At 49.0% G+C, this 27346-nt stretch overlaps 1 protein-coding gene across 1 annotated transcript in view; it reads right to left on the bottom strand.

Annotated features, from left to right (window-relative positions):
• Positions 1–6062: 6062 nt before the first annotated feature.
• Positions 6063–27346, bottom strand: part of LOC144134589 (uncharacterized) — a 108774-nt gene continuing 87490 nt past the window's right edge. The window contains exon 3 of the mRNA XM_077667479.1: positions 6063–6795. Coding sequence (XP_077523605.1) covers positions 6221–6795 — 575 coding nt within the window. The 3' untranslated portion in view covers positions 6063–6220. The remainder of the gene's footprint in view (positions 6796–27346) is intronic.

Raw genomic sequence — 27346 nt, 5'->3', positions numbered from 1 at the left:
GAAGGAAAAAAAGTGTTAAAAACCATTTTAACGCCCCTTTCAAGAGCAGCACGAAGAGCCACCCCTAGTGGTGTTTTTACCCTTCGGGTGCAGTAATTATTAACTCCAACATGGCAACCATGCGGGCCAGTTGCTATGGATCAAACATAATGAAGCCAGCATCTTACGCAGCCCGTAACTCAGCCATTGTGGCAGTGGAGCTCAAGCAAGGCTTTATTGGTGCGACCTAGGGGTTCTCTGTCGACATGGAGTATTTGTTATTTTTTTATCCTATACCTTATTATGAACTGTTTTGTACTGTGCGGAAGGTAAGAGAACAGACATGTGCCACACCGTTTAAAAACACGAGTTGACTAAATGTTGGGCTCTTTCATTGAGCTTTTAGCATTTTATTTCTTGTCCACCTTTGTAGACTTTGAGGGAAAGAAGTATGTGCAGAAAAATGGTATTTGCATTGGTGCAATTGTAGGTCCGATGAGGCGCCAAGTTTTGTTGGCAAAATTTGCCAAATCCTTTCAGCGTACCCTGAGAGACGAGCGCATTCTTCGTGTATGTAGGTATGTTGATGACTTTCTAATCACACTGAAGCTCGCATCTGGTTATTAGCTTCCAATCGTTGTCAGCATTGTGCTGGATGTCTTTCTTACTTTTCTGAGAGCTCTAAATTTTATCCATGAAATGCCAAGTGACAATGGTTTTGGGGTCTTAGGCTTAAAGCTAACATTTATTGCAGGTCACATCTGCTGGAGCTACTCAGCCAGAAGTAAGAAAGCACTTTTGCCATATGCTGCCTCGCTCTCTAATCTAGTCAAGAGAGGCATAGCCAGTCTTTGCTTGAGCAACGCCCTACAGAAAAGTTGCCTTCAGTGAATGACATCTTTAGTCAGCATATCCTTAGCCTAAGTGACGCCGGTTATCCGGCTGACTTGCTACGTGAAGTGGAAGAGTCCGTGCTAAAGAAACTGAAGAACAGAACGCCGGGGTTCGGAAAAAGCTGGGCTGGGAAAGAAGAAACTGGAAGTTGTGTCCTATTTGATGGTATCTTGCATAATCTGAAGTGTGGCAATGGCGGCGTGACTCCGGTATTCTCTGCACCCAGTATGTTGCCTTGTCTATGCTATACAATAACGAAGGGCAACCGAAGGAAGGCCAGCGCCTAAAGTCTGGACTGTCAAGCATGCCAACAAGCTTTCTGGATGTACCACACGTTTTGTGTACAACAAACCCCTCCTCTGCGGCTGTCTGTACAGGTGTCATACCGGCAGATGTGTGAATGACCGGCCTTGCGAATACACTAATTCTCTGAAAAATGTGTCGGATCTGAATAAACTTCCCGCGTCACTGCAGACAGGGTAGGAACCGCATCCCAGCTTTAGACAAGATTTCTGTACTAAGAAAACGAAGAAACTGAGATAAAAGATAGATACTGGAAGCTTTTCACTTAGGCGACACGAGTGTCACTGCACCGCCTCTGTCGCTTACAAAGAAAAAATTTGTAAGCTCCAGAAAACCGGTGTTGGCGCGTAGAAATTAAAGAACCAGAATTTTGGTTTACTCATTGCCTGCCTGAAGGTTGAGCGCGTTTTAGCTTGCGGCCCACGCAGCTGTTTTGGGCGCCTCATACGTGCGCGTTTGTTTGATTACCTGGGAAGGCCGTCTTTCAAAAAAGATCAGTAGTTATTCCAGCGCTGTCCTGTGTACTCTCTTTTGCTGGTTTCATTGTATTTATTATTTAAGTCGAGGCAGCAGGACGAAATTTCAACGCAGACTTATATAAAATTAACGTCCACTTAGTGGGTCGAATGTATACTAAGCAAAACCAACTGCTAGGCTAATTGCTGCATACTGATTAAAGGAAATGTTCCACAGCGAAAAAAAATACGAGCACACTGAATACAGGAACAGCACGGGTGCTGTCCCTATTGGACTTTACCTGCATTCCTCTTTTGTCGCTTTTAACAATCAGTTGTAGTTGCAACGCCAGTGCATATGCATAAGGTTCTGTGTCGCTCCCGTTCTATGCAGCTTTTTTATTGCGTCTATTGACCGGTCCCTGCTTTTATGAAAGATTTATGAAAGTCTGTAGATATGTTGATGACTTTTTTGTAATTCTAAAAAAAAAAACACAGCGACGGGCTTTATGTTGAATCCGTAGAACAAGTCCTAACAGATTTTCAACGTAGCTGGAAGGGTTCAACATTTAAGTCGTAACTGTTGGAGCATGACTGCCTGCCGTTTTTAGAACTAGACATTAAGTTTACACAGAGGTATCTTCTGGTGCTATCGGCCCTGAGTTTTTAATGATTTACTTCCTTACGATTCGACGCATTTTAAGACAATCAAGCGAGCACTCGCGAATCAAGCGCTAGAATGTGCTTTGCAGAGATCCTGCTGCCACATGATGAAGGAGAGCTTAAATAACCAGCTCATGAGGCGCCGATCGCTGGGCTATTCTGAGCACATGACGGCGACAGTAACAGAGTCTCTGATACAAAGTATGAAGGGATGGGCCCGCAAGTAGAAAAGCCAACTTGGTGGGGACATCGCGACCAGACTAGTGTTCGCACCTTACATTCAAAAGGTAGCGCATAATTTGAAGAAGATCGCCAGCAAACACGGCATCAGAAAGGGTTTCTCTGCCCCTCGGAAACTAACATGTGAGGTCAAGTGATGAGCGATAGAAGAAAAAAACACCAACAGCTGCTCGAAAAAGCATAATAAGGCATACGACGAGTGTGCCGCCGGGGTCACTTCACTTCACTTTCACTTTATTCACCTTAAAGACCCCCTTCAGGGGGTATTACATAAGGGGTGGGTTAATATGTTGATCAACAAGTACAAGTCATTTCTTTGAAATAATTGCTTAGCGTATCTGAAAATGCAGACAGGTGTGTGATGGCAGCGATGTCGGTGGGGAGGCCATTCCAGTCCACAACAGTTCGGAGAAAAAATGAACCTGAAAAAGTTGCAGTACGCGACACAGGGCGGGCGATCTGAAACGGATGGGCAGTGCGGTGAGATATGCGGTTCGGATGAGTAATGTAGGGTGGTTGATTTAGAGAACTATGGAAAAACTTGTGGAGCAAATAGAGGCTGGCAATGCGGCGGCGGTCTGCGAGGCTTTCAAGAGCGGAATTCTTCTTCAGAGCTGAAACGCTGGTGGTATATGAATATGCAGAGTGAATGAAACGAATGGCGCGGTTCTGAACTGATTCGAGTGCATTTCTTAGGTATGCATGGTGTGGGCTCCAGATGGGGCTGGCGTACTCAAGTTTGGGTCTGATGAGGGTTTTATAAGCGAGAAGCTTCACGTGTTGCGGCGCATGACGAAGATGACGTTTCATGAATCCTAGAGATCTGTTAGCAGATATGATTGTGGTAATGTGTGTTCGCCAAGAAAGATCGCTGCAGAGGGTGACACCAAGATACCTAAACGATTGGACGCTTTCTATAAACGAGTTAGCAACTGCATAGGAAAAAATAAGAGGGTTGTGTTGTCGATGAAAGGAAATGAGTTTGCATTTGTTAGCATTTAGCGTCATTAGCCAGAGGTCACACCATTTATGGACGCTGTTAAGGTCGTTTTGAAGGGCCATTTGATCAGAAATGTTAGTGACAGTGCGATAGATTACGCAGTCATCAGCGAAGATACGAATTTTACATGACACATGTGAAGCTAGATCATTAATATATATTAGAAACAAGAGTGGGCCGAGCACAGATCCCTGAGGGACGCCAGATTTAACAGGGAGAGCGCTTGAGCGGTGGTTGTTAATAGAAACGAACTGAGATCGGTTAGCTAGAAATTCTTTAATCCATTGCAGGATATTAGGGTGTAAATTTAAAAGGGCGAGTTTTAGTATTAGGCGCTGGTGAGGTACCTTGTCAAATGCCTTCGCAAAATCTAAAAATAACGCATCGGTCTGCAGGTTGCGGTCAAGGTTAGCATGCACGTCGTGAGTGAAGATTGCCAGTTGGGTTTCGCAGGAGAGCCCCCTACGAAACCCGTGTTGAGCCGGATCAAGGAAGCTGTTTGAATCTAGAAAGTTTATGATATGGGAATAGATGACATGTTCCATGATTTTGCAAGGCACGCTGGTTAAAGAGATGGGACGATAATTTAGCGGAGAATCCTTTTGACCTGATTTGTGGGCCGGGATGACCCTCCCCACCTTCCAGTCGTCCGGTAGAGTTCCTGTCGACAGCGATTGCAGAAACAGTAATGAGAGATAAATGGCAGAAATGTGTTTTATGTTTTTCAGTACTTTTGAGTTCATTTCGTCCACTCCAGCGGCTGACGAAAATTTAATTCTGTCGATAAGGTTTTCGATACCCTGCGCTGTGATTTCGATAGGAGACATTGCTGGCAGTGTTAGAGTAGGCGGAGTGGGCAATGGTGAGGCAGTTTCGTTTGTGAAAACAGATACAAACGCGCGATTAAATATTTCGGCACATTCAGTATCACTGGCATCCTCGCCTGCGGCATTCGTTAGAGCGATGATGCGAGTTGCTTGCGGATTTATTATTTCCGAAAACCTCCTGGGGTTATTCGTCAGGATTTTTGGTAGATCAGTTTGGAAAAATTCTTGTTTGGCGCAGCGAATTGCATTGTAATACGTGTCCTCGGCCTGATAGTACCTATCCCATGCATCTGCGTCTGGGCTCCGTTTCGCTGCCCTATAAAGTCGTTTTTTTCTTCTTTCTAATCTCTTAAGGTTGTGTGAAAACCACGGTTTTTGGCGGTTTGCTCGAAAGCTGATAAAAGGAATAAATTTGTTTGTCAGATCTTCGATCTTCTTTTTGAAAATCGACCAGTTATCATAGACAGACCGGTGATGAAATGTGGATTGAAAATAAGGCAGGAATGTTTCTAGCTAGTTGTTGATTTCTTCGTAATTGCCTTTGTCGTACATACGGATGGTTTTCTTGAACGTTTGGCGGGATGTGGGAGAACTTGAATATGGCATGAATAACCTTATGGTCACTGATTTCACGCAGGTAAGTAATCGATGATAAGCTTTCAGGGTTGTTGGTCAGTATTAAGTCCAGAATATTTGAAGATCCGTGAGCGACGCGTGTCGGTTCGAGCACCATTTGCGTCAGGTTAAAGTTTAAGCATACATCTACGAATTCTCTTGCTTCAGGGTTAACGGCGGTTAGTGGTCCTACGTTTTGCCAATCGATGCCAGGGTAGTTAAAATCGCCTAAGAGAACAATTTGCGCACCAGGGTGTTTTTTAGTAATTTGGACTAGTGCATCGTTCAGGTTAAGCGCGAATCCTGGGTTGCTGTTGGGGGCCCTGTAGCAGACGCCAAGTAGAACTGTTTCCGGTGGAGCGCAACATTTTAACCACAATATTTCTAGATCTGAACTAATGTTAACATGAGAACAAGATATTTGGTTGTTAATGGCAATAAGGACACCTCCTCCGCGTGTGCCTTGACGATCATTGCGGTAAACATTGAAATTTGGCAATTCATCCAGAATTTCATTATCTGTCACGTCGCTTGTCAGCCACGTTTCAGTTAAGATTAATATGTTGCTGCCTGAAGATGACAGGAGATTAGACAGGGCTTCGCGCTTTGGAAGGAAACTGCGTATATTGGTGTAGATTATGGAAAAAGAAAGATTAACTCGACGGGTAGCCTGTGGTTGCTTGCGCGCGATCCGACGGCGACATGATTCCTATGCGATTTCTTTCACGGTCTGTGTGTCTTGGTCAAACATATAACGTGTGGGGAGGTTTGCGTCGGCCAAACCGGCTGATGTGTGAATGATCGGGCAGGAGGGTACAAGCGTTCTATAAGGAACAATCTTAATTTAGTTCTATCCGATCTTGCCGATCTTCTGCCGATCTTGTGATTTCAAACCTAACTCTGAGCCAAAATTGCCACAAATAAGAGTTTTAGGCAGGAGCAAGGACACACTCACGCGTGAGTTACTCAAAGCTTCGTTTATCAAAAGGCTGGGTTCGGCTTGCGTCAGTGACACCTCAGTGTCCCTGTTTTAGTAGCGAAAGTTGTCTGGTAAATATGATTATATAGAGGTTGTCTAAAGCTTGGTTCATATGCTTGCCGGCTGTGCGAAGGTGTTTGGGGGTGTTTACATTGCGAGTTTTGAAGAATGCGCAGAAAGTTCTCGTTCTTTCTTGTTTCGAAGAAATAGAACCAGTTGGAGTCCAGCGCCTACTCTGTCCTTGTCTCCTGTGTGTTCGTCTTTTTTAGCGCTGCGGAAGTTTTCCTTTATTCAGCATGCATACACTAAACAGCACGCTGCACAAAGCGCCATGCACTGCGGATGAGCCCGTCCTGTACCTGTAGAGCGCTGCCATGCTGGCTTCCTGCGTCGTGCTGGCATGTCTCTTGTTGGCACCGCGGGATTCCATCATGGCCTCATGCAAGCGTTCATATGAACGTTCCAGGACTTCTTCTTCGAAGCTGCTGCGGTTCGGGTTGTCCTTGCGCCAGCCCCCGCATACATGTTGGCTGAACTCGGCGCATGCGTCGCCGTCTCGGTCGACCATGGCGTCCACCAGGGAGTCCACGGCCAGCAAGCAGGCCTTTGTCGAGCAGAGTTGCTCCAGTTGGAACCGCGAAGGTCGGTGGGCCAAAAGCGCACCGGAGACCCGACTGTGGCCCCTTTTCGACGCAAGCAGGAAGAACAGCGCGCCCAGGAGAGTGAAAGCTGTAGCCAGGAGGGCAGCCAACAAGACCGGAATGCAGGCTCCTCCTCTGGTAAACCATCCCATCTGGGCCGGGTCGTAAGTGGGCGTCGTTGAGCGCGCCAGAAGACTGGCTGTAAAACAAACATGTAATAAATTACTCCTTGCAACAGTGGCGAAACAGGGGCGTTACATTTCAAGGCAGAGTTCAGGGAAAGAAGACAAATCCAACTAATAAATTTCTTATTGCAACGCCACCGCTTCGTCACGGGGAACCCGCTTCAGGGCAGCCTGCACCTCGAGGCTCAGAGAAGTCCTCGCCCAATCAAGAACAATGCGTCCCAACACCTGTATTTGAGGTGTTCCGGGTGTGATCATAATTATCAAGTTTAGAAAATGCTCCGGAATAAGACAGAGAGCTTTCAAGGACCAAACGACGAGGTGCAGACATGGGCCTGAAGCACGTGCCTTTCAAGTAAAGCTAGGTTGCATAAATCGAGTCCGTCTGGTTCTAAAGAAAATGGCAGCAGACTTGGTGGTTTGTCTTTCCAGATTACGCGAACAAGTCATGGCTATATTGGATGACATACTCCGGTGCCGGGAGCTTCACAAAAGAACCAGGAACAACTATTAAAACACTAAGCAACGGCTGTAATAACTTGGAAGCGAACTCAAACGATTCAACAAGTGGGAGCAGCACTGGAACTCCCCAGCACTAATTATGATGAAGTAGGTAAATCACTTGAGAACAATAAGCTGAAAATCAAATAACTAAATAAGGGTGCAACAGAACTCCAGGTTGAATTATCGCTAAAATGGCAGTCTGGACATGTTGGTGATTCATGATGGAAATGTGCAGCGCAAATAAAGACGAGGACACAAGGAAGACACATGGGACACACGAGCGCTGACTTGTGGAAATGTGGGAAGAGCTATGTAGGAAAAAGCGGTATATGATTGAACGACCACCTCCGAGATTATTTCAATAATGTGTCTGAACGGCGAGGAGGGTTTCTGGACGCACGCTGTAGGAAATGTGAGGAAAACGGTAAAGATAAAAATCATTGCTCTGTTATCGCCGAAAACCGTTGCCAACTCACTGTGAGAGATAATAGAAGCTGAAATGATAGGCCGGTTGGGTGGGTCCTGTGTGGCCAAGCCATCTATTGCACTTACTAGTAAGGAGCTGTTATATTTGCGCCAACATAACAATGGGTCACCTACTGCGCATGTGTGATAATTGCCTGGTTTTTTCAGCTATAAATACAGCTCCGAGTTTCGAAAATAAACTGTTGCAAGTCAGCACTCGTCAGTTCCATGCGTCTTCCTTGTGTCTTCGTCTTTATTTGCGCTGTACATTTCCATCTTAAACTAGCGGATCAATGACGTTCAGCTTGCTATTGGAGCTGGATGTTGACAGGTTAAAGCATACTCACGTGAAAACAATCTAGAGATTCATGGTGTAAAGGCTACTGAACTTAAAGACGCACTCCGTCGCCGGCCAATTAGCCTCTAAGACTGACCTTCCCGAGGAGAGAGTGGAGGAAATGGAGATGGTGCAGAGAATGGAAGCAAAAAAAAATTGCAAGCCCCCAATCCATGTCCGGTTTAACAAAATGGAATCGAAAGAGAAGAGGCAGAAAAAAATAGTAGTCTAGCAGGCAAGAGTCGCAAGACACGTATGAAATGGAGAATCTAACAAACGCGTGAAAAGATTACCGTGCCTTATCAAAACTGCTGCAAAAGAGAAAACTGCCGCTATGTGTAGGTACGCTACGGAAGAATATTAGCGGAAAAGGTGGAAGGGGCCCTGTTATTCAGTATTAACTTTGAGGGTGAACTGTTGAAATCAGTTCCACATGTCTGGGAGCCTAGATATACTGTGCGACTGGAATAAAGGGGGAATGGGCACCTGAATGTGACAGCAGTATTTTCTTCGAATTATTTCTTCTTAATATCGGAAGGCTGTGAAAAAATCTAGACAATTTGCAAATTTCATATGCAGCAAGCAGGAGCTGTGCGTCGGTATTGGGGAGCCGCGCGGTACGGTAATCTGTATACATATTGCCACGGACCTGGCTCGAGCTACCTGCGCGCTAAGCCGTGACGAGGACGAAGTGGTCGCGTTCGCGTGAGGCGCGGTCGGGCTGGCTCTGTTCTGGGCGATTAAAAACCTCGGCCGTTCTGCGGTCCCCCTCTACGTCTACGACTGTTCTCCGTCTGGCCTGTGACATCAAAGAAGAGCATCGTCCCGATGCGAGGGTATGTACAAAGCAGAAAACGAACAGGAAAAGCAGGAAGACAATGTTTAAAAAAGAAACGAACAAAAAGAAACAAATTAAAACGCAGAACCCGAACACAGTTTAAAGTGGAGCGTCATCGCTCTCACGCGAGAAGTATGGCTTAAGTCGCATTACATGCACAATGTCAGTCCGTGGTTGCCGACGACCGGTAGCCACAGTTCCACGTGGAACAACCTCATAATCCACGTTTCCAACACGACGGAGCACCTCATAAGGTCCGAAATATCGGTGCAGCAGTTTTTCGGACAATCCCTTTTGGCGGACAGGGGTCCACACCCACACACGGTCACCGATGTTGTAGGTAACCTCCCTGTGGCGCCGGTTGTAACGTCTGGAGTCCGTGTCTTGTTGAGCTGTGATGTGCAAACGAGCAAGCTGGCGAGCTTGCTCAGCTTGTTCGACAAAGGAGCCCGCATCTGGTGTCAAGTCATCATCCACGCACGGGAGCATGGCGTCCAGCATCATCCGCACTTCTCTGCCGTAGACTAGACGGAATGGTGTAAAGCGGGTTGTTTCTTGAGTCGCAGTGTTGTACGCGAATGTGATGTAGGGGAGTATTTGGTCCCAGGTTCTGTGCTCCACATCCACGTACATGGAAATCATGTCGGCCAGTGTTTTATTCAGGCGTTCTGTGAGCCCATTTGTTTGGGGATGGTATGCTGTCGTTGTTCGATGGCTGGTGTAACTCAGCTCAAAGATGTCGTGGACAAGCTGAGCTGTAAATGCCTTCCCTCGGTCTGTGATGACGACGGACGGAGCGCCGTGTCGAAGCACTATTGCACGCATAAAGAAGTGCGCAACTTCGAACGCTGTGCCTTGAGGGAGAGCCTGCGTTTCGGCGTAACGCGTCAGGTAATCGGTTGCAACAGCTATCCATCTGTTTCCTCCCGACGACAAGGGAAATGGTCCGAGGAGGTCCATGCCGACTTGTTCAAAGGGTATGTTAGGAGGCATGATAGGTTGCAACATGCCAGGCGGTTTCAGAGGCGGCGTCTTCCTACGCTGGCACTCACGGCAGGACCGAATATATCGCTTCACACATGAGGCAAGGTTGGGCCAATAGTAGTTCTGCCGCACTCTGGCAAGTGTGCGCGTGAATCCAAGGTGCCCAGAGGTCGGCTCGTCGTGGCAGGCGAGGAGGATCTCGTGGCGGAAGGCGGCTGGTATAACCAGAAGGTAACTCTTACCACTGGAGGCGGAGTTTTTCTTATACAACACTCCGCCTCGAAGACATAGGGATGGCAGCCTACGAGCCAGGTGGGAGGGTATCGAGGGATGGTGACCTTCTAGATGCTCCATGAGCAGCTTCAACTCGTCGTCCGCACGTTGTTGTGCGATGATGTCGGACGACGTGACTGCACCAAGGAATGCTTCGTCTTCTGCGTTACCTTCGTAAGGTTGCACGGGTGAACGCGACAAGCTGTCAGCGTCGGTGTGCTTGCGACCAGACTTGTAGATGATCGTGAAGTCAAATTCCTGTAAGCGTAATGCCCAACGTGCTAGGCGGCCACATGGGTCTCTCAAGTTTGTCAAGCAGCACAATGAGTGGTGGTCAGTAATAACCTTGAACTGCCTGCCATACAGATAGGGGCGGAACTTTGTGATGGCCCATACTACGGCCAAACATTCCTTCTCAGTTGTAGAGTAGTTACACTCTGCACGGGAAAGTGCACGGCTAGCATAAGCGATTACTTTTTCGACACCGTTCGGACGCTGGACGAGAACCGCTCCAAGACCGACGTTGCTGGCGTCCGTGTGAATTTCAGGGGCGGCATCATCGTCAAAATGGGCTAGTACTGGTGGTGATTGTAGCCGACGTCGTAGATCGTCAAAAGCAGTTTGCTGCTCGACACCCCACAAAAATGGCTCCTCATCTCGTGTCAAGCGCGTCAGAGGACTGGCCAGCTTAGCAAAGTTTTTTATGAAACGTCGGTAGTACGAACAAAGGCCTAGAAATCGTCGGACGGCTTTTTTATCAGTGGGAACCGGGAAGTCCGCGACGGCAGAAATTTTGTCAGGGTCTGGCCGGATGCCCTCGGAGCTGACGACATGCCCGAGAAACTTCAATTTAGTAAATCCAAAATGGCATTTTTGCGGCTTTAGAGTAAGATGAGCTGATCGGACGGCTTCTAACACCACTCTGAGCCGCTGCAAATGTTCCGAAAACGTTGTTGAAAAAATGATTACATCATCCAGGTATACTAGACATGTTTGCCATTTAAGGCCGGTGAGCACGGTATCCATCATTCGCTGGAACGTTGCTGGAGCACAGCAGAGTCCGAAGGGGAGCACACGAAATTCATAGAGGCCGTCCGGGGTGACAAAGGCGGTTTTCTCCCGGTCCCTCTCATCAACTTCTATTTGCCAATATCCGCTGCGCAGATCTACCGAAGAAAAGTATTTTGCTTGCCGCAGTCTGTCGAGGGAATCATCTATACGAGGTAGCGGATAGACATCTTTTTTTGTTACGCTGTTAAGTTTTCTGTAATCCACACAGAAGCGCAGCGTGCCATCCTTCTTTTTTTACGAGAACGACAGGAGACGACCAGAGACTATTCGATGGCTGGATTATGCCGTCATTGAGCATCTCCTTCACTTGCGTTTGGATGGCCTCCCGCTCTCGGGGAGATACGCGATAAGGCTGTTGATGTATTGGGCGCGCGCCATCGTGCGTGACTATCCGATGCTTAGTGATGGGCGTCTGACGTACCTTAGACGACGAGGTAAAGCAGTCCTTAAACTGCAGCAACAATTCTTGCAATTGCTGCCTTTCTGCGGGCGGGAGGCCCTCGTTTATGTGAACGGCGCGTACTGCCTCTTCGTCAACTTCTCCAGGCGTGTATTCTAGGCATGCGAAACACTCAGCCACCTCTTGGACGGGGTCGACGTGGGCGATGGCTGTGCCACCAAATAAATGGCGGTGTTCATTACTGAAATTGGTCACGAGGACTTCAGTGCGACCGTCAGATAGAAAGGCGAGCCCTCTTGCTACGCAAACACCCATGGTGAGCAAAAGAGAGACATTTGGCTCAACAACACGTTGTCCGCAATGTGGCGCGTCGCATGTGACCCTCGCCAGAATACTCGCCCGTGGAGGCACCGTTACGGCATCGTCGGATATACGCAGTGCGGCTCTGCAATTCTCGGGGGCGGGTTTGGTGGCAGCGAGTTCAGTTGAAAATGTAACCAATCGATTTCGAAGGTCTATAGTCGCACCATTTTCTCGAAGAAAGTCGAGACCGAGAATGACGTCTCGTGAGCATTCAGGCAAAATGAGGAACGTTGCCACGAACGTGCATCCGCGCACCGTAATTCTTGCCGTACACATTCCGAGCGGCGTAACCACGTGGCCACCAGCCGTACGTATCTGTGACCCTGCCCACGGCATCATAACTTTCTTCAGCACCTTAGCCATCCTACCGCTCATTATCGAGTAGTCCGCACCCGTATCCACTAGTGCGCTAACCTCCTTAGAGTCAATCAGCACGGGTATGTCAAGGGAGACCTTGCTCTTACCAGACCCAGTCGTCGGCGCCGTCTTCGTCGTCGTCGTCGTCGTCATCGGTATCGTGGTCGTCGATTCGGGAAGGGTCAGTCGGCGCGTCGGTGGAAGCTTTTCGGCAATACGGCGTTCGGCGGCCTCGCCTCCAAAGGTCGCCTGTTCTAGTTTTCCCGGTGCGGGCTCGAGGACCCACGCTGTGCACCAGGTCCATAACCGGACTGATGAGGCGACGGATGGCGAGGTGAGGGAGATCGGGACGTTCGGCGCGGAGGAGGTGGTGAACCACGCCGGCGGGTGACGTATTCGTCAAACTCCTGAGGCTGTTCGGCATGCCGCGGACGGCGACTACCTGCAGACAAGCCTCGCAATCCCAGAGGCCGATATGGACACCGCCGGAAGATGTGACCGGCCTCGCCACAATGGTAACACAGGGGACGTCGGTCTGGCGCACGCCAAATATCGGTCTTCCTCGGCGCCTGTCCTCGAGCTTGCCAGTAGGGAACCGGCTGCTCGGCGTGTACTGCGACTACCGAAGGGGCATACGGTGGCGCGCAGGGAACCGGCGCAGGACGGCGCAGCACGTCCGCATACGTCGCTGGCGGCCAAGCAGCTGGCTGTGGTGGCGGCTCTACTGGAGCGACGGGCGATCTGAGCGCCTGCTGAACTCCCTCCCGAATGGCGCTAGTCAGAGAGTCCACAGGAAAAATCCCTGAAGTTTCTGCAGCTCCTCACGGACCACAGAACGCACGATGTCCCGAAGGGAGCTTGTATTGGCCCCCGAAGCAGCATCCAGGGGGTGTAGAGCCGAGATAGGGTTTAGCTGCCGGTCGTAGAAATTGTACCGTTGCTGGAGCGCCCTCTCCATGAGCACAGCCTCGGAGAGGAACTCGGCGACTGTTCTGGGCGGGCTTCGCACAAGACCGCAGAACAATTGCTCTTTCACGCCTCTCATCAGGTGTCTGAGTTTTTCTCTTCCGTCATGGTCGAGTCCGCTCGGTTGCAGAGGCGCGTCACTTCCTCCACGTACATCGTTGCGTTCTCGTTTGGTAGCTGAATGCGAGCGGTCAATTCACGCTCGGCCTGTTCACGGCGATCGCTGCTGGTGTAAGTCTCCAACAGCTGGCGACGAAAGTCCTGCCACGTCGTTAGACTCGTCTCACGGTTTTCGTACCAGATCCGAGCGGCGTCTTCTAAGCTGAAGTAAACGTTCCGGATCTTAGCACTGTCGTCCCAGCCGTTGAAACGCGCAACGCGCTCGAACTGATCAAGCCAGTCTTGGGCGTCCTCCGAGTATCCGCCGTGAAAGGGCTTCGGGATCCGGGGATTTTGCAGGCTCACAAAAGAAGCAGGTATGAACGGGGCGCTGTCTGACCTTGCTGCCGTGGTCGTAGCCATGGGTGCGCTCTCTTGAAGCTGGAGTCCGAATTCTGGAGACAAGCCGCGGAGCCTGCGGCTGACACGATGGACGGGGGTTCGCACAAGAGGCACCGGGCTTGCGCTTCGGCTCTCCGAGGAAGGATGGAGCATCAGCCGAGAATACCCAAGCGAACTCCACCAGATGTCACAGGCCAGACGGAGAACAGTCGTAGACGTAGAGGGGGACCGCAGAACGGCCGAGGTTTTTAATCGCCCAGAACAGAGCCAGCCCGAGCGCGCCTCACGCGAACGCGACCACTTCGTCCTCGTCACGGCTTAGCGCGCAGGTAGCTCGAGCCAGGTCCGTGGCAATATATATGTTGGAGGGACTGTATGGCCAATTTCTCGGTTTCAAATGCAGCACATTGCCAGGGTAAATGGGTAAGGTCTGCTCGGCAGTGGCGCCCATAGTGCGAGCACGTCGCCGCGGTGATGTCGAGCCATCGCCATTTCGCCAGAGTATATGGGGCGAATGCAGAGGCACCATAAACATTATTGATTAAAACGTCTTGGGAAGGTGTAAGGCATGCCTTGCACGAAAACAGGACGACAGGCGTGGTACGTTCCTTGATTTGGAAACGACTTGAAGTACACAGAGGCACACAGGATTGGTGCATGGTAGCTACTGAGTAGGTTGTTCAGCTCAGAAGCTCTTACGGGTTTGCCCTGAGGCCAACATCAGGGCGGTGTGCGGGTGCTGACTAAAACCCGTTTGATCGGGTCCATTCATAGCAAATGGACTACACTGACTCAGACCTGGTAATGTGACTAGCGTTCTATCCACAATTCCCCCAAAAGCGGCCTTGTGTGTTCCTCTTCAAATTAAAAGACTTTCAGTCCATCAATTCGCGAGTCTTTCATAGACAATCTTACGCACCATTTCAGGTTCTTACCGAAATGAATGTAAGAAAAGACGAATGCTCCCAATTCTTGATTAAGAGATTTAGGTCAATCTGTTTGCTTAGAGAAAGTAAAAAAAAAGTGGGTGAATTCTTTTTCCGTCGAGAACAACTGGGTTTGCGACCATTTCAAAGCTATAACTGCGCATGTTCTACAGACAATGAAGAATATCTGATCTCTACCGTGTGCCATTGAAATGGAAAGAAACACGAACAACGCGGCGCCTACACGCTCCGCCTTGGTCTACATTGCATCACGCACACATGCGTCTTTAAGCGGGAGTCTAAGTAAAAGCATGATGAAAGAAATGCGAAAAGCGGAGCACCTAGGCTCCGCTCCGTTTGATTTCTTCTCATCGCCGCTGTAAACACCTCCCTGAGGTAACTTAAACATATTTCTGGAAGAACTTGAGAAATTTCTTTGCCAATATAGCCATAATAAACATGCTATACTAGGCAAATACTTTATTATGTATTTCTGGTCTTACAGGTCTGATTTTACAGAATATCTCATAAAGTTGGCAAGTTATGATCTTCAAGCTCAAATGAAAACTTTCACACGGGAAGAAATTCTTGATGACGCCAGACATAAAGCTTTGGAGCCCAGTGGCATCAAGACGGACGTCAACGAGCCAAGGGCCTCTATCTCGAAAGCCAGTGAATCTGCAGCCAGCATCCAGCAGACCCAAGAGACGCAGTCACTGCGGAACGCTACACCCGAGAAAGGAGCCGACCCTGCTAAAAAGTGTGAGTAGTCCGTGCAAGCAGCCTCCACTAGCCCCCCTTATCCAACCCCTGACACCCCCATCGCACGTCAAGAGGCGGTGAAGCAATACAGACGTTCCGCTGAATTTCGCTCAGAAAATAGATAGCATAATCAACACCATAGCTGCTGAACAACTCGGAACGATGCACCTACAGCTCATACAAGCCAAGGCGCAACTGATACACTCCATGACTGACAGGATAGAATCTACGATCAACACACGCTTGGAAAAACATGAAGCCGGCATCATCAAGCTTTTCGAACTTATTCCTCATCAGGAATGGCCTCGTAAGCAGCAAGCAATTCAACCCGCGTCCTGTCCTCATCCAGTATCTCCAGACCAGCAACATGGCACAGAACAATAGCACGCGCCCCGCCGCGGTGGCTCAGTGGTTAGGGCGCTCTACTACTGATCCGGAGTTCCCGGGTTCGAACCCGACCGCGGCGGCTGCGTTTTTATGGAGGAAAAACGCTAAGGCGCCCGTGTGCTGTGCGATGTCAGTGCACGTTAAAGATCCCCAGGTGGTCGAAATTATTCCGGAGCCCTCCACTACGGCACCTATTCTTCCTTTCGTCTTTCACTCCCTCCTATATCCCTTCCCTTACGGCGCGGTTCAGGTGTCCAAAGATATATGAGACAGATACTGCGCCATTTCCTTTCCCCAAAAAACCAATTATTAATTATTAACAATAGCACGCGAAAAGGTCTGCGGTGACGCCATGCCACTACACCAATAGATAAAATTATATGGCAAAGGAACCGTCGCAGCATACGCCGAAAACAAGCACAACTAACAGCTTATATCGCAAACTCCTTTAATCCCCTCCACGTCATCGCTCTGCAAGAGACGGAAACAAACCGCATTCATATCCGCGGTTATCATACGGCAGCCCTTACGCTACGTACGGCAATCCTGACACTCGCATCCATGCCGGTGCTAGACCGTACACCGAAAAACATGCCCGACAGCAAGGGCACTCAGTATACTGCGATGGAGCTCAGATCACCCGGGCACACATATGACCTCACTACTCTTAACATATACAGCAATCTCAAAGATAAAAGCAGAGTCATTCAGGGCAACCTGGGATCCTTTCGTTCCTCAGAGCTCCTTGAGGTGGGTGATTTTAATGCACGTCACACGCACTGGGGATACACATCGGATGCCCCCAAAAGTAACCTTATTTCTGCTGCAATGGCCGATTACAACCTTGGCCTGATCACAAACCCCACCGTACCCACTGGCATTGGCACAAGTGTCACCAGCGACACCACACCCGATCTCACAAGGGCCACACCCAACATATTCGATAAATCTCACACGGAGCTCCACCACAGCCTTGGGACTGACCACTTTCCAGCCTCCACTACAATTGCTTCCGATTCCAAGATATTCAACCCTCGTTCACAGCTTCTCACTGACTGGGATAAATTGCGCCCATAATTGGCAGCTGATTCTACCAAACCCCGTACTGTCACCGACTGGACGGACCATCTGGTGGAGGCTATCCAGACGAACAGCAAACGCACTAAAATCATCTCTACGGCACCGCAGGTTGATCCGCATCTGGCTCATCTATGGGAGGCCCAAGAGAGACTTCTCAAGCGCTGGCGTCACCAGCGACACAACTGTAAATTGAGACTGCGCATGGCCGCTCTCACTCGTGAGGCAGAAGAATACGCCCGCGCAATCTCGGCAAACTTTTGTAACGACCTCAAGGGTATATTAAGCACTAAACGTGCGTGGTCCCTCCTACGCACTTTTTTAGATCCAAACACCAATAACTCTCGGACACAAGTAAACACACAACATCTATTACAACTGAAGCTACAAAAGGGCACAGACGTAATTGGCCAAATACGGGACATTTATATACCCGCACTCCTTCAGTCAGCAGATCCACCCAATCTACCCCAACCTAACCCGGAAGTTGATGCAGAAATCGCCTTCATCATCGGCGAAGTCGGCCGCACTCTTTAGTATTCACCGCTCTACGGCGCCGGGCCCGGATGGCATAACGTACAAAGCACTATACAATCTGGACGAAGTCTCGCTCAAGGAACTCACGGAGCTATTTAATAATCACTGCCATGCTAGGACGCTCCCATCGGCCTGGACCCATGCCAGCATGCGATTTATACCCAAACCGGGCAAACCCCTCACCCATCAAAATTTGCGCCCCATCTTCTTAACGAGCTATGTTGGCAAGCTCTTCGAGCATGTCATTCTCAATCGCCTGCAAGCGTTCCTAGAAGGCTTTCTCTCCAACGATCAATTTTGCTTCTGTCCAAACATCTCGACGCAAGACGTGCTTCTCGCCCTTAAAAAACATTTTTTGCACTGGGGCGCTGTACAGCCGCTACACGAGCCATACTGGTCCTGGATATTAATAAGGCTTTCGACACAATATGCCATGGACATATCCTGACGACATTAGCCACCACGGGCTGCGGCACCCGCCTATGGCAATATGTTCGGGCCTTCCTTGTGGGACGCACGGCAGAACTCCACCTTGGGGATGTCGCCTCCCAGCCTTTCCCCCTGCCTAGCGGGGGACCCCACAAGGGGCTGTCCTATCACCTAGCACCACTGGCAAAGGCTCTTGCTGCTATCCCAGGCCTCGACACAACCATATACGCAGATGATATAACCCTCTGGACAACGGGAGGATTCCTTGGAACAGCCCAGGATATCCTGCAATCTGCCATAGACATCACCACCACTCATTTCGCAAACACAGGCCTCCGTTGCTCACCAAATAAATCGGAACTCTTGCAGTTAAATACCCTCCCCAGTGACCCCCCATTGAACTGCACATGTATGGGAATCCAGTGCCCGTTGTATCTCAGGTGCAGATTCTCGGCCTTCTCATTGCAACTCGATGCAACCGCCACCCTACAGCTCTTGCAAAGGCAGACCAAACAGGTCGCTGCACTAATCAGGCAGGTGGGAGCATGCAATCATGGGCTGCCTGAACGCGAGACCCTCAATATGTCAAATGCATTAATCATTAACCGCATTAAATACCTCCTCCCAAACCACATAATCACTCAGCGCCAAACACAACAGGCAAACATCCAATACGCACGGCTGTCACCTCCGCCCTACGTCTTCCACGTACGGTTAGCCCGAAGCGTCGCCTGTCCACTGATACCCACAATACCAATATCGAATTAATAGAGGCACAACGCGCCAACCAATTAGTCCGCCTGAGTCACGCGGAAACAGGACAACACCTACTGCGACAGCTCCGTCTCAGTCTACCCATTCCCACCCCAACAAGCCCTACATCTTATATGATTTTTCTGCGCAGGTCGAATCACATATATAAGAACCCACAACCGCGCAATATGAGCGTTAGCCTCCATCAGGGTAGGCGGCAGGCTCGAGTGGGCTATTACACCAAGACATACAGCAACCGCTCTGATAACCTTTATGTCGACGCTGCAGAAAATTCTAAAATGGGATTTTTCATGGTAGTCGCAGCCTATGAAAGCGGCGCAGTAGGGGCCGCCGCCACTATACGAACTAATTCACCTGCAGAGGCGGAAGGAGCCGCCATCGCACTTGCGCTGGCCCACTCCAACAGTGACAAAAACAACCGAAATTTGCACAGATTCCCAGGCCGCATATCGCCACTACCTAAAGGACGTGCGACGCTGGCCACGCACCGTATTCTTGCCACAGCCACTTCTTTCTCTTCATATCCAGAAACGGACACTCGCCAAAGTCTTATAAGAAGAACCTAAAAGCATCGACGTTTCGCCAGACGGGTTTCCGTCGAACCCTCCACATATATAAGCCACTTCTCTTGACCGAACGGTTACTCTGTCGTGGATCCCTGGGCATGCCTCGATCCCCGGTTATGAGCGCGTTCATGCGCTGGCCCAAGGACTCTCCTCCCATACCCCGGACGATCAGGCACCCAACCCTTCACAAAAGGCCCCATTGGTCCTTTATATATATCATAAATCACCCCATTCTACAAACTCAGCCGCGTTATATTACGACCACACTACTGTACCTTGTCGCCCTTATTCAGCGCGACATTGCTTTCACCCAACCTTTCCTCCTCATTTTAACACCTGTGGCGTGCCCAGATCCACACTTTTCCATTACCTTTGGGAATGCCCTTCCCCACAGGCAGTACCCTCTCATCCCGAATTCCACTCATTCTTCCAACTTTTTGCAACACCAGACAAGAAGACACAGCTCCCACTCGTCTCGTGGGCTCAAGACGTCGCCCCCACCTGGGGGCCACACTCAGCCCACCTGCCCTAACTACCAACCCTCAAGTGGCAAATAAAGCAAAAAAGACGAACTGCGCAACAAGAACACGGACGAAAGGGAGGCAGACACACACTAACGCAGACTTACAACTTTACTAAAGGAAGGAATACAAGGCAAATATATATAGCGATCCCAACGCACTTCAAATCTGATCAATATGGCACGTGACAATCTGCCCAGGCGATAAACAGACCACACAAGAACCAACGCTTACAAGATAATCTTATACCGGGCCGGCCCTTTCTATGAAAACAAAAAGCAAAGGAACGCTTAGCGACAGTGCACTCTTGAGAATTACGTGTTCTCCAAAGTAAGAAAATTCAAAACAAAACCACACCACTGTAGCCATCTGATACCACTGAAGCTCGAACCGCTTACAAGCGCAGGTGCTGACACCAAAACCAAGAGACGAAGCACACCCCCTTTTGAAAGCAAACAAAACGGGAAACAAGAACAACCACATCGGTTATCGTCAAAATCAAAAAAACAGTGAAAAAAGGCACCAGGTCAAAAGGGTAAAAACACCAAGAATCAGCTCAAGAAGCTACGTCACAAAAACAGTGAAAATAGGCACCAAGTCATTTAAAAAACAAAAAGATGAAAGACGGGACAACAGTTTAAGACAACAACGGTTTTAAAAAATGGGGGAGGGGTGAATGAAATCCGAAGCGTAGGAAAACATCTCAAACCATGACAATCTGATACCACTGAAGCTCGAACCGCTTACAAGCGCAGGTGCTGACACCAAAACCAAGAGACGAAGCACACCCCCTTTTGAAAGCAAACAAAACGGGAAACAAGAACAACCACATCGGTTATCGTCAAAATCAAAAAAACAGTGAAAAAAGGCACCAGGTCAAAAGGGTAAAAACACCAAGAATCAGCTCAAGAAGCTACGTCACAAAAACAGTGAAAATAGGCACCAAGTCATTTAAAAAACAAAAAGATGAAAGACGGGACAACAGTTTAAGACAACAACGGTTTTAAAAAATGGGGGAGGGGTGAATGAAATCCGAAGCGTAGGAAAACATCTACGCTTCCTACGCTTCGGATTTCATTCACCCCTCCCCCATTTTTTAAAACCGTTGTTGTCTTAAACTGTTGTCCCGTCTTTCATCTTTTTGTTTTTTAAATGACTTGGTGCCTATTTTCACTGTTTTTGTGACGTAGCTTCTTGAGCTGATTCTTGGTGTTTTTACCCTTTTGACCTGGTGCCTTTTTTCACTGTTTTTTTGATTTTGACGATAACCGATGTGGTTGTTCTTGTTTCCCGTTTTGTTTGCTTTCAAAAGGGGGTGTGCTTCGTCTCTTGGTTTTGGTGTCAGCACCTGCGCTTGTAAGCGGTTCGAGCTTCAGTGGTATCAGATGGCTACAGTGGTGTGGTTTTGTTTTGAATTTTCTTACTTTGGAGAACACGTAATTCTCAAGAGTGCACTGCCGCTAAGCGTTCCTTTGCTTTTTGTTTTCATAGAAAGGGCCGGCCCGGTATAAGATTATCTTGTAAGCGTTGGTTCTTGTGTGGTCTGTTTATCGCCTGGGCAGATTGTCACGTGCCATATTGATCAGATTTGAAGTGCGTTGGGATCGCTATATATATTTGCCTTGTATTCCTTCCTTTAGTAAAGTTGTAAGTCTGCGTTAGTGTGTGTCTGCCTCCCTTTCGTCCGTGTTCTTGTTGCGCAGTTCGTCTTTTTTGCATTATGATCAACCAACTAGCCCGACAAGTCCGGTTGGCAAATAAAGTTGTTCTCTCGCTCGCTCTCTGCCTAGATACTAGGGTGTGGTGGCTTGGTTGAGCTCCCTTCCTTTCCTCAATATCATCGGAGTGTAGAACGTAGCCAATGCCGACGCCAATTACCACAGAGAACGCCGACGGCCTATCGAAACAGGGGAAAAATGAAAATTGGTTTTTGAGGAAAGGAAATGATGCAGTAACTGTCTCGCATAACTCGGTGTGCACCCGAACTGCGCCGTAAGGGAAGGAAGGAAGGTGGGAGTGAAAGAAGAAAGGGAGAAAAGGGTTGCCATAGTGGGAGGCTCCAGAATAATTCCGATCACCTGGGCCCGGATTACGGAACTCGCTCCGACCGCTCTACAATTGAGAGCGCTCTAAAATGCCCGCTCCTATTGGTCGCCGGCGCCATTTTGAAAAGTTGCGTCACGGGAAGCTGCAATGGCGTCATGGACAAGAAAAAACGCATGACGTTGAACACCTAATTATGCCCGCGGTTTTAGACTGTTTTTTGCGACCGCGAAGAGTCGGTCTACAGAGTTTTAGAGGGAAAATGGCGGCGGCGGCGGCGTCTGCTGTTTATTGGTGGCGGAGGCGGCAACGTCGGCGCCAGCAACGACGAAGGACGGTTTACGAGGACGCGTATGACTTGCCGGACGAGCTGTTCCGTCGGTTATTTCGACTTGATAAGGAGAAAGTGGAGTGGTTGTGCGGCGAACTTGCAGACGAACTGCGAGGCGTACGGACGAGCGCTTTGTCGGTGCGGCGGCAGGTGCTGTGCGCTCTCCGTTTTTTTGCCTCTGGGGGCTTTCAAGTGTGCGTCGGCAACGAGCAGACCATCGGCCTCGCACAACCGACGGTGAGCAAGTGCGTGCGGCGTGTGGCTGAGGCCATCTGCAAAGTCGGCGCACAGAAGGGATGGGTGCGTTTCCCGGCGCAGCCCGAGGAAAAAGCGGCAGCGAAGGCGACCTTCCTTCCCCGCGGCACCATCCCCGGCGTCGTCGGCTGCATCGACGGCACGCTGATTGCCATTAAAGCGCCGCGGGGAGACCCTGCAAACCGGGCAGCATTCTGGAGCCGCAAAGGATACTACGCGATGAACACCATGATCGTGAGTAGACTGGTTTTCTGACCGCATGGGTTCGAAAGCCGCGACCTCGACAGTGTAAGTTCACGTCCAAGATTGTCTGCCTGTGTTTCTCGCAGATCTGCGACGCAGACATGAAGATCCTTGCGGTCGACCCTCACTGCCCGGGGTCTTGTCACGATGCCTTTTCTTGGCGCTACTCGCGGCTCCGTCGGAAGGTGGAGCACGGGCTGCTGGAGGATGGAGAGTTTCTTCTGGGTAAGCAGCCTATTGATCATCGGGCCACTTCGACAGCACGTATTAAGCTACAGCAGTGGCTCATACCTAAATGAGGCGGGTTATAACATGGATGACATGCAACAGTATGATGTATCGTATTTTTTTGTATTTACTGTTACTGCTGGTGCAGAGGCACAAGAAACATTGTAATAAAGTGAATCGTATTTCAAGCGTAAAACACCAAGGCAGAAGAGGTGTGCACATTGTTATTGTCTTGTAGGATATCACAGTACATCATTAACCTAGAAGGCTGTGCTTACAGAGGTACCCCTTAGTCATGAATCTTCTGCATGCCTATGAATTCTGGTTCAGCATACTGGCTTTGAGCTGCTTGATATGAATCATTTATTACATAGGCAACAACACACTTCACTGCAAATTTTGGTCGTGCAGGAGACAGTGGATATCCACTGGAGCCGTGGCTGCTCACACCAGTGTCAGGGCATCCTGGTGCAAACACTGCAGAAGGGCAGTACAACGCAGCACACGCCTCAATGCGATGTGTGGTGGAACGCTGCATTGGTGTTCTCAAAAGCCGCTTCCGGTGCCTTCAAAGGTACCGGACACTCCACTACGAGCCGGAGCGGGCGGTGGTCATCATTGCAGCGTGTGCTGCGTTGCACAACATCTGTCTTGAAGAAGCCCTGGCTGCAGACGAAGACGACACTACTGATGACCCTGACAACAATGGGCCACCTCTGCTTGCCGGGTACTTGGCGGGGACAGGATCCCGCATGACCTACCTGCGTGGTAGAGCCATGCGAGACCGTATCATTGGCCTCTTTGGCACAACCCGTCCGCAGAGGCAAGCACACCTGCAGATGGTGCGGTGACAGCAGCAGCGGCAGCAGCAGCGGCAACAGCAGCACCACCGGCAGTAAGCCCTAGACCATCTGGCAGCTGTGGCTGCAATGACTCGCTGTGCTGGCGTGGCGAGTTGTCGCAGCCACTCTTGCTACGGGCAGTGCCATTGCCCTGTGTTAGTGCGTGAGCCCCTGTGTGATATTATGCCCTTGGCCACTGGTAGCCACATTCCAGCATTTGTAAATTACTTTTTCTTACATGTGCTTGAAAGCCTCCAGTGGCAAGATATGAAGTGCGCACACCAACTGCTGCTCCACCGGCAGTGGTCACCAGTATGCCTTTCAGTGCATCAGCAAGCTTGCCGCACAGCTACTGCACTTTCTTCTTCTCAAGTCGAAATACACGCTGAAACAGCTCGTCGAACAAGTGAAATGCATCCTTGTACACCGTCTTTCGCCGTTGCTTACGTCGACGTGCCCATTTAGGCAAACAGTTGCTTGTGGTCACTATGTGTTTGTTGAATGTGCACGAGGAAAAAGTGTGGTGTGGTGACTGCTAGGCACCAGTAAAGCGTTTGTTTTTCCACCACGTTTATTCATTGGTCACAATATTTTTTTTCGCCACAGCTGTTCATACTAGTTTCCCAACTGTAACACACAGCAGGGAAACAAAAGCATGCAGCATCAACAGTGATTTGCATATGCCTTGTCGAGTGCTGCGCAGAGATTGCACTAGAACAGTTGTATCTTACACTGTGTCCAAACGGGCGAGTTGGCTGTACATTTTTAAGGCGAACAGTGCGAAAGACATAGCCGGAAAGCAGAGGAAACACAGGATGAGCGCTCGTCCTATGTTTTCTTTGCTTTCCGTCTAAGTCTTACGCGCTGTTTGCCCTTAAAAAAAAAGCTTCATCCTGACTGCCAGCTTGAATGCTAGTAATCACAGGTTTGGCATGTTGTGCATACTTGTAGGCCCGATGCAGCCCTGGTTTGCACTTTGCTGAAACACATTTCATGACTGGTGGAATGCACAGCAAGTGCTACACAAGACATTCCTCTTTGTAGGTTTTACTGGACTAAAAAACCATGTTACGTGTACAAGACACATGAGTATCACAGACGGTGATGCCAACATGGCTGCGTTTGAATTTGTAAAGAGACCCACAAACGAGAGCCATTAACATTGTTGCATCATACCTTTAAAAGCGGAGCTCAAGCGTCCCCCAAATTTTTTTCGCCTGCATTCAACACTAGTTCAGAAGTGACTTTGGACGAATGCTGGCAAGCCTCATTTTTCCTCGTGTCTATTGAGGATAGATCATGTTACAATGCACACAATGGACACTGTACGGAAAATCAGGAAAAGTAATGCGAAAAAAAAACGACTCAGGAACATGCAAAAAAACTTAATAGGCACAAAATCAAAGTGTTCAAAATTTATCCAGAATCCCCATATTATGATGCCCATCATAACTACAGTCACTTTAGAACAACTTTGCCCCACATATTGCACTTGCCCACATATTGCAATGAAAGAAAACAAGCACTAGAAATGACACCTTGTGCACCTGCCACAGCTGCAGGTAAACATTTGAAAGGAATGGAAAATAAAAGAGCATAGGAGGCTTCCACACCTGGCAAAGCTGAAATTACATAATTGGATGAAAATAAATAGTGTGAAGCATCCGGGCCTGCAGAGCTTACAAGAAATAAAATAATGATGCCATGGCACATGGCAGAGATGATCTTGAATAATAGAAAAACAGAAACCTGACAGAGAAGCAAACAATGTAAATAAAAACAAGCATAAACCAGCACTTCAAAAACACAAACAAAAAATGGTACATCTCTGCAACTGGCTGAGAAGCAAACAATGTAAGTAAAAATAAACACATAAAACAAATTTTAAAATGCAAACTAAAAATATTTCAATGAGTCTGCACCTGGCAGAGAAGTAAAAAATGTTCTTGAATAAATATAAACATATGAAGCTCTTCTTTTATAAATATAGAAACACGAAAATAAAAATGAACAATTCAATGCGGTGCACGTGGGTCAAGCTGCTTTTGCAAGATCAGCGTCAGTATGTTGACGTTCTGGATGAGCAGCTCTTGCTGCCCATTTGAAGCCCGCACAGCAGCTGCCACATCCCGCATGCCCTGCATGTAAAACAGCCCCAATTACAAATTATTACTGTCAATCAATGTTGAGGTCACCTTAAGTTTTGCGTAAAAGGTCAGGTGCTGAGATATTTTGGACAAAGTATGGGCGTAGAAGACTCGTGTCACTTTCATAAACTCAGCTGTCCCAAACATGCCCAACAAGAGGCGTCAAAACAGAAGTAGAGGTGCTCAAGAGAGAGCACTGATATTTATGTTTAAGGTGACAGTTTCTACTGTGAAAAGTGCAGTGTGCGCAGTGAATACACACCTCCAGCATGCTCTGCTGAAACGCAGCGTCCTGGCGGTTCCGGGCCTCGGTAAGGTCCGCCAAACGCCGTGATTCATATAGCGACTGGCGCAGGACCTCATCGGCCTCATCGTCTCGCCGTCGCTTGCCAAGAAGGCTAGGCGTGGCACGTGATGAAGGCTGTAGTCGGGGCGCTGGTGTGGGCTTCAGTGGGGACTGAGGTGGGCGCTGCGGCGAGGGCATCGGTGTAGCTGTCAGGAGAGAAAATGTGCTCATCACGCAATGCTGCATGTGGTGGAATAAGCAAAGCATTTAGTACAATGTATTAGAGGACTTGACATAAATATACAGGACAGCAATCTCGGGCAGCATTGTTGTAGCATATTTCATGTGCACATTTGCTAGACTACTAGGAGATATCGCAGCCTCACTGCAAGAGAAATAAACATTCTGCACAGAGTGGCAAAGCCAAAGAGAGAGTTTTGTGGATAGTGCAGAATCACTGCACTTATTTGGCTACTGCTGTAAATGCTGTCAGAACGGATAATGCTATTACTTTCAAGCAGCTGCCAGAAAGGGTAGTATGGAGCTTGAATAATGGCAAGACAACTCACCGACTGTGGGGCTCAGTGTGTCTTGTCGACAACTTCCTGAGGCTCCCCGTTCATCTCCTCTGCTGTAACAGGGTAAAAGGTGAAGCTGGTTGGTAGTGGCAAACCATGAAACAAAAAGAGGACTAGCAAAAGAGAAGCAATCAATATTGCGCAACCACTAGCTTATGCATTCCTGCACCTCCTCCGAGACTAAACTAAATCACAGATGAAGTAAACAGTGCTTGTAAGGCACAAGTCACAGACATCATATTTTTAAAGGGTTCACCTACATGGGGTTACGCACGTAGCCGCTCGTCCCTGCTGTGCTTCCAACTGACACCCTGCTGGGCAAACTGGTTACGTGCTGATGGGGAGCGACTGGCGGCGTGCTCACGGGGTCACTGGCGGCGTGGTGCTGGGGACCGTTGGCAACGGGTTGCTGGGGACCGTTGGTGACCGGCTGCTGGCTCTCCTGTTGCAAGAAGCCATAGCGCCATAAACTCGTACACGAGTGCCTTAACATTGAATTGCCCATAACGTCATCATGGTTTACAAACAACTGGACGCCCCACTCCAGTTGTAGTCAACATAGTACTGTGAGCTT

Source organism: Amblyomma americanum, chromosome 5, assembly GCF_052857255.1.
Source record: "Amblyomma americanum isolate KBUSLIRL-KWMA chromosome 5, ASM5285725v1, whole genome shotgun sequence".
NCBI classification, from domain to species: Eukaryota; Metazoa; Arthropoda; class Arachnida; order Ixodida; family Ixodidae; genus Amblyomma; species Amblyomma americanum.
Note: the sequence above shows the minus strand (reverse complement) of the source record. Positions and strands in the feature narration are given on the sequence as shown.